General features: G+C 45.5%; 1 protein-coding gene across 2 annotated transcripts; it reads left to right on the forward strand.

Annotated features, from left to right (window-relative positions):
• The first annotated feature begins 472 nt into the window (after window positions 1-472).
• traf6 (TNF receptor-associated factor 6) lies at window positions 473-8,065 on the forward strand. 2 transcript variants are annotated; one of them, XM_079291035.1, is made up of 8 exons: window positions 473-611; window positions 2,503-2,807; window positions 2,917-3,067; window positions 3,487-3,645; window positions 3,757-3,828; window positions 4,102-4,179; window positions 4,281-4,607; window positions 5,618-8,065. In XM_079291035.1, the coding sequence occupies exons 2-8, from the start codon at window positions 2,503-2,505 to the stop codon at window positions 6,215-6,217; spliced, it is 1,692 nt and encodes a 563-aa protein (XP_079147161.1). In that variant the 5' UTR covers window positions 473-611; the 3' UTR covers window positions 6,218-8,065. The 2 variants fall into 2 exon arrangements, with proteins under 2 accessions (XP_079147161.1, XP_079147162.1); XM_079291036.1 differs by having other exon boundaries at window positions 476-507.
• Window positions 8,066-8,092: the final 27 nt, after the last annotated feature.

Raw genomic sequence — 8,092 nt, forward strand, 5'->3', positions numbered from 1 at the left:
GGAAAAGAAAAAAGAAACAAAACAACGCGCTCATATTTCCTCTCTCCTGTTCCTTCCTGCACATCTCATTTCTCCCACTTTCCTCTGAACTCGGTAAAACCACCGTCCTTTCCTGTCTTCTTCCCATTGCTTCTGCCACCTTTCCTTCAACCTCTTTTTAATGATACTTTCTGATTTACTGAAGCTGACTGCAACATTGATCCAACTATTTTTTGTGGCCTCTTTTGCAGCTTTATCTGCTATCTCATTTCCTATGACCCCAACATGTGCTGGTACCCATAGGTATATGACTGTAATCAGACCCATCAACAAACAAACTCTACACAGGTTGCCGTTTTTGCTCTGTGGCAACGGTAAGTGCTGCCTCCGGCCACAAGGGGGCGCTAACCGTTCGCAAGTGGCAGAAAAACAAAACTCTACAGGTTGCCGTTGATGACGTCTGGAAAAGAAAAACAGGAAATTCTGTAGAAACGAAAAAAGGTTCCAGACATTTTCAAAGGCTAAAAGGTGGGTGTTACATACGAATAGGATCTACTTTCACACCTTATAGTCAGCACTTGAACGCCGTTGTTTGCTGAAGAGGATGCGTGTGTGCCGTCCCTGCTGTTTCGGTCAGTATATTTTTCTCTGAATCGTTCTTTAGCACACCTAAGTTATGGGTTGAAGCTGCAGTTCCGCATCCAGGGGCATGACTAACTTCTACTAGATCAAGTGACAACACCGCCGACGCTATTCACTGTGTGTCATCATAGTGTGTCTGCTATGGAAATCGTTTGCAACGGTGTCCCCAGTATGAGCTGGGTGCCACTTTAGTGAGGATGTTGAGTCATGCTTACTGTGAAAAAGAAAGACTTTACACGTTACTTCCCATTATGGGCGTAACGTTATAGCTGTACCTCATTTTAGAGAGTAACGCCAGCTCATGTAACAGAGTAATGCATGTGGTAGCTACACAGGTGCTACATTAACATGGCTGCACTGTAATTGTTTTGATATTATTGTGTGTTAAGCAACAAATCCTCAGGATACTTCCTCATGATCAGAAAATATGTTTAACACAAGTTCAATATTTAATGTGTCAATGTATTGACATTTATTTGATTGGAATTTAATGCAAAACCAAAACCTCAAGATGTCACATGCCCTCACCTCACTGAAACAGGAAACTTGTTCGAAGCAAAAAGTAATCCATGATTCAACAATGAAAATCCCGTTTGCTGGCAGCCATGAAGCATTCCACATACGATTAGCACCCTAAAGCAACCATGGTGTGTACTATCTATCTTATCGTTGGGGATAATGAAATAATAATAAATTAGCTCTGTGTCCCCTTTTACTGTAGCTTAAATGGTAGTGGTGTCACGGATCACCGATCGATCCGTGATCCGTTCGGATCACCCCTCACGGTTCGGATCACTCGTGAACCGCGGATCAATCGAGTATTTTTTTTCTTTTTTACAGTGTAATCACAGTGTGTAATAAAGTTCTACTGCTGCTGTTCCTTTTCAAGTAACAAGTCCCCGAATATCAATGCAGAGTGTCAGTGAACAGATATAAAGCAGTAGTGTTCACGTGAACGGAGCAGCTTAGAAGCATTTAACGGTGACGTCATGGCGAGCGGAGGAACGTCAGAAGCCGCGGCGTCATTTCAGTCGCAAGTTTGGGAACATTTTGTCTTCCCTGTAACGTATGATGACGGATGAGGGTGGTGGACAAATCGTTACGGTATGTAGGCGTTATTTAAAGAGAGACACATGACAACGTCAAAACATCGGCATGTCCACACATATGAAGAGACACCATCCCGTCTGTCAGCGACGGGGACACTCCGGTGTAGAAAACAAAGGATTTCTAAATCTGGTTAAAATGCTTGAGCCACGCTATGACGTCCACTTACGCACCCACTTAAACTTAACAGAATTCTTGAATGTATTATTTTTATTTATTTATTTCATTTTGTTTTGTTTCAAATTGGACATATTCAATATTTTTGTTTTCATGTAAGACTATAGCCCAAAGTTATTTGCTTTAAGTGTTCTTGAAGTTCTTTAATAAATGGAAAGCAAAGTTATATTTGTCTCCTCCCCTTTTCTTTGTTGATCCGAAAAATGATCCGAACCGTGACTCCTGAACCGTGATCCGAACCGAACCGTGAGGTTTGTGATCCGTGACACCCCTATTAAATGGTGTTCATTTCAGCAAATGATAACTGCGTCTGGCTTGTGATTGTGATGCAGTTTTAAGCCACTTTGTCCAGCTGTTTTCTTGAGGTGTTGCCGTTCCACACAGTTCTTGCAATGCTCTCGATAGTCGCTTCAACACACCATCCCGTGATACCAAACCTTTCCATCTGTCTTGAATAGAAAAGTCTTTGCTGAGCTTTCTTCAGTACCGATGCCAACTTTGAAAAATCAGGAACATTTACACACAACACACAAATGCCTTATTTCTTTTGCCACTTTCACCCTGATATCCAATGTTTGTTTGTCTCACTCTCCACAGATGGCTTCCTTTGAAAGCAATAAGGGAGGTTTGCAGGAGAACAGCTATGAAGGAGCGGTCGGTGGAGAGCTGTCCGGCTGCGCGTTGGCGATGCAGGAAAAGGAACGCGAATGCCTCCTCAGCCCGTCAGAGAGCCCTGGCACCTTCAGCAGCCTCCCCGCCCCCCTCCAGGGCTACGATGTGGAGTTTGACCCCCCCCTAGAGAGCAAATACGAGTGCCCTATCTGCCTCATGGCTTTGAGGAATGCCATTCAAACACCCTGCGGTCACCGTTTCTGCAAGAACTGCATTGAGAAGTCTATTCGGTATGCTACTGTGCAGCTCCCTAAAAATATATGTGCCGTGCGTGCGTCGAAATGATGCAACATGTTGCTAACTCCTGCCGCATTAATTGCCGCTTTCCTTGCAAAACAGCGACACAGGACAGAGGTGCCCCGTGGACAACGAAAGGCTGTTAGAAGACCAGTTGTTTCCCGATAACTTTGCCAAGCGTGAGATTCTATCGCTGACCGTTCGCTGTCCGAACTCCGGCTGTGCTGACAAAATGGAGCTCCGGCATTTAGAGGTGAGCGGTTTAAGAGTCACACGCACCTCTGACTTTGAATGCAGCTCAGACGAGATAAATATAGAACATTTAAGTGAAAAAGCCAGAATTTGAAATTGCATGGTATGATTTAAAACACATTTAGGTAATTGTGGTTACTTGGATGTTTATACTGTATTGCTCATTGTGGTCAGTTATGGTTGATCCATCACTACTTGTACTCAAGAAGACGTGTCTCTCCCCCCGTCAACACAGACTCTCTCTTTTTAATTCCAACATGTCCTCTCACTCTGCGTCCTTGTTTTGGCATAAAAGCTGCATCAGGTGCCAAGTAAAGAAACGGAAATCTTCCACTGGCGTGGACGATGACATCACTGCTGTCTCGCCACAGAATAATATTAACTGCATTGTTTCGATGTCTTACACCCCCCTTCCCCCAGAAACATGTGGCCCGGTGTCAGTTCGCCACCGTGCCTTGCTCACAGTGCCAGCAGTCGGTGAGAAAGAGCCGCCTTGAGGAGCACAAAACTGTGGAGTGCCCAAGGAGACCCATGACCTGTCCGGATTGTGTGGCGGACTTTTGCTACGAGGAGAGAGAGGTAATGTGGCTTATCTAACTGCTCCTCTTGCCGGTTTTATTCCGGAATAGTTCTCATCGTAGAATCGGCGAGGATTAGTCTCCTCACAGTCTGTTTTGGTTGTCCCTTCAGCTTCATGAGCAGCAGTGTCCCTTCGCCAGCGTGACGTGCCAGTACTGCGAGATGGATCTCATCAGAGACCAGGTGAGTTGGAACAATGTCTGCCATGGGGGGGGGGGGGGGGGCGGCAGACCTCTGGTACATTTTTATAGGTGCGAATTGTTAATCATTGAATGTAACTTCTGTTAACAGGAATGGGGAACAATAAGTCCACACACATTTGATAACATTTAAATAGTTTTCTGCATGAGACAGGAAGTTAGCTATTTCCAAGAGAGTTCCCTCTTCACATCCGTTAGATCCTGATTTGAACAACTAGATATAAGTGAAGCTAAGCTGATGATGTTTTTGTTTCAGATTGAGTCTCATTGTGACACCGATTGTCCAAAAGCACCCATCGCCTGTAACTTCAGCACCTTCGGGTGTAAGGAAAGGGTAGGTGATCGGATCCAAATCTCCGACACGGCGTGGAAGAAGAACGATCGTTGAGTGCTCCGTCTGTCGCACGCCCGTTAAAGCCGTTTGCCTCTTTGCAGATGCAGCGCCACAACCTGGCTCAGCACATGCAGGAGTTCACGCAGATGCACATGCGCTACATGGCCGAGTTCCTGCGTGGCCTCAGCCTCAACGGCACCACGCCCAAGTCCCTGTGGACGCCGGGACCCTCCGTTTCCTCCGAGGATCAAGGGGCTGCAGCGGCATCAGCAGCGGCCTGTAGTGGGTCCAGAGGAGCTGCGAGCGGCAACGGCAACTGTGCGGCGAGTCAGCCTGCTGAGGAGATGCAGAGGCTCCGGGAGATGGATGGACGGTTGGTGAAGCAGGACCACCAGCTGCGTGAGCTCATCATCCTAAAGGAGACGCAGGTAAAGGCCCGTGAGCACAATTATGTGTCATCAGACTCTGTGAGCACAGTTTGTGATGCGTCTTGTCACGTCTTGGGTCTCTCATGTGTTTGCAGAAATTGAATATGAAGTCACAACACATCAATGACTTTAACTTCCAGTTATTAGATTCATAATATCTGATTGGATTAATACAATCGATCATTTATGAGTGAATGCAGAACTAATTGCTAGTTGTTAGAAGGTAAAGACAAACCGAAGAATCAACACTTGTGGTACTCGGTGGCTCATGTACATGAAGGGATACTTCGATATTGTGTACTTTTTTATGAGACCCGAGTCATTTGGTGGTAAAGTGTGAAAGAGGAGATGTCAAACCTGCTGTGTAGAAAAATAAAGCTCCCGTGAAAGTACGTGATGTTTTATGCCTTCATCAAATCACAGAGTTGTATTTTTGGAGCGTCTCCATTTCTTTTCCCAGGAGGCTCGGTTGCTCGCTCTGTTTGAGCACAGACGTTTGAACTGTGTCTGCACAGGAGCGAGCTGCACTTCTTCAGCTCATTTCTCTCACGATGTGCCCTCGTAATGAGGACCCCAAACTTACTGTTCATGCTTCACGTCTATTTTCCATATAGTCCTCTTATCGGTTCGGTTCCTTAGCGATACTCTTATTCGTTCTTTTTTGTCATTATTTTGGGAGAAGAAATGAAGAAAAGAACCACATTGGTTTATTATTTTTGTATGTGAACAAATTGTCTTTCTTGAGCAGCGATACAAAAAGTTCCAAAATCTATACAATACACCCGCAGCTAAACAATTGTGACTAAGTGATTAGCTTTCATTTATTAGACTGTTCTTATGATCAAATTTCAATTTTCAGGGGGCATTTTTAAAACACAGGTGACCTACACTCGGTACTGTGCCTGAACGCATCCTGTGTGGACATTGATGGAGCTAACTTGCTGCTCGCGCCGCACCTCCTGTGACGACACACGCAGTCATGTTAAACTATCGTCCCGTGTCCTCCACAGGCTGGCCAGCTGGCAGAGCTCAGGCGCAGAGTGTCGATGCTGGAGGAGACCGTGAAGGACCTGGAGTCGCAGCAGTGTCACGGTATCTTCGTGTGGTGCCTCAGAGGTTTCTCCTCCCACCTGCGGAACCAGGAGGCGGGCCAGCCGGTGGTGGAGCACAGCCCCGGCTTCTACACGGGCCGGCCGGGCTACAAGCTGTGCCTGCGCTTACACTTGCAGACCCCCAATGCCCCGCGCTGCTCCAACTTCATCTCCCTCTTTGTCCACACCATGCAAGGGGTATTCGACGGGCAGCTGAGCTGGCCGTTCCAGGGCACCATCCGCCTCGCCATCCTGGACCAGGGCCCCGAGGCTCAGCACCACGTCGAGTTGATGGAGACCAAACCAGACCTGCAAGCCTTCCAGAAGCCCGTCATCCAGCGCAACCCCAAAGGGTTCGGCTACGTCACCTTTCTGCACCTGCATCAGCTGAGTCAGAGAGCCTTTGTTAAAGATGACACTCTGCTCATCCGCTGTGAGGTGACGCCACGTCTTGACAATATGCTTCACCGCGACGGACCCACTGTGCAGCCCAGAGGACCCGAGGTTTCCAGGGACTAAAGTCAAACTCGTGTCTGTAATACCAGCATCATGCCGAGATGCCAGCACAGCACATCTCCCAGTGTTTAAATACGGCTCAGTTCATTCTGATTAATGGACACCAGGAGGAGAGAAATTGATGTTCACTCACATTTTAAATTTGGACACTGCAAGTATGCTCGTATTTATTTGTCCACCGACTTTTAAATGTCTGTGATGTTTGTTTTAATAAATATAAACAGTACGATCCTTTTTAATATATCTGAAATGTACATAGTCACCCACAACATTTAGCGAGCCTCATGAGTTCAATTGTTGTACGCAGGTATGTTTAATCAGCTCGACATCACCAGTTTAAGATGTGCACTGGCTGCCTGAAGGCTGAATATTCCTGGAAGACTTTCCGCTCCTGCTCTGGTTGTTGGAGACGGCACTGAATGTTAAAGGTGCTACATTTGAAATTCAGCCCGTTAATAAAGCAGCAGAGAATTATTTGTTCTGGAAAGATGTAATGAAGCGAGTGAAGTTGCTCTCACTCTCTGTGTAATCTGGGCATCTCCGTGCTTTCTTTACGTAGCCGGTCCAGCTGCGCGTGCACGTGCTTGTTGGAGCGTGCATTGCTGGCTAGCTCATGGCCGCCACTCTGCACTCATACTCGCAAATACCGCTGAAAAACGCCTTTTCCAACCGCCGGCGTTGTCATCGAAGAGTAACGCCCACCCTCTGGTTCCCCCGCAGGTAAACTGGGTAAAATGGGTCCATTTCTGTTAATATATCTACAGGGGACACAAGATGCTGAGAAGCATTACGTCAAATCTGATCACGTTCATCAAACAGGAGGGCTACACGACATCCCTCGGTTTCACGGTAGTACACTGGATGTTTCGTGGCGGTAACATGGCGAGACGCTTGGTAATGTTCAAGCAAAGGAGGGAGAACAAGACTACTAGTTGGTGCATGTGTGGGTATTTGGAAACAATGTAAAATACTCAAGTCTGCTCTGCAAATGTTTCATTTGTTGCACCTTAACAATGATACTGTATCTTTTTCTGTGTTTGTAGAAAAATATCCACAGGGAACGTTTAAGCACGGCCATTTTAAGGAATAGCAAAACACATTCATGTTCATTCTTTTGACTGTATTCTTCTTCAGGCATCATTGTGACATCAGTAAAAAAAAGACTTTCACATGAAGCTTCTGTTCACAGGGTTTCATCAGCCCTGCAGATTTATTACATTACTGCCGTGCATATTGGTCACTAAGTTGCTTTTGACAGAATTCACGATGCCTTTCACACACGTTCCGACCTCGTGTAACCTCCAACCGATATTTCCGCAGCAGACATAAATCTAACATCATGGGTCGGTGTCTTGATTTTAAGCCATTATTCTGCCAGTTCAGCCTTTACGTGATGTAATAAACATTAAAAAGTTTTTCTGTTTTGGTATTTCTCCATCTGTAACTTTGCATTGTTATTATTGTTACGCACCTCCCGTCATGTCAAATTCCTTGTATGTTCAACATACGATGGCAATAAACGGTTTCTGATTCTGATTATGATTATGATGCCATTCAAAGTGATATGACTGTTAAAAAAACACTTAATGTTACCAATTAAATGAGATGTTATATTATCCACCGCTGGAAGTAGCTCACCTTCACTGTAATGTGTAACATTAGATGTGTTCTGACTTGAACCCTAAATGAAGACGTTAATTCATGCATTCTTTCCATTTAAACCAAAATGTTAAACTTCCTGCTGTCCTAAAGGAACTTATTTCCTGTAAGAAAGATACATTTAAAGAAGGCAACATGATGCTGTATAGCCAGAGAGGGATTCAGTGAATTTGTTTAAGATATAGAACAAACGTCCCCACAACACTCAAACCAGGGAGA

The sequence above is a fragment of the Melanostigma gelatinosum genome, assembly GCF_949748355.1.
Source record: "Melanostigma gelatinosum genome assembly, chromosome: 2".
In the NCBI taxonomy this organism is placed as follows: Eukaryota; Metazoa; Chordata; class Actinopteri; order Perciformes; family Zoarcidae; genus Melanostigma; species Melanostigma gelatinosum.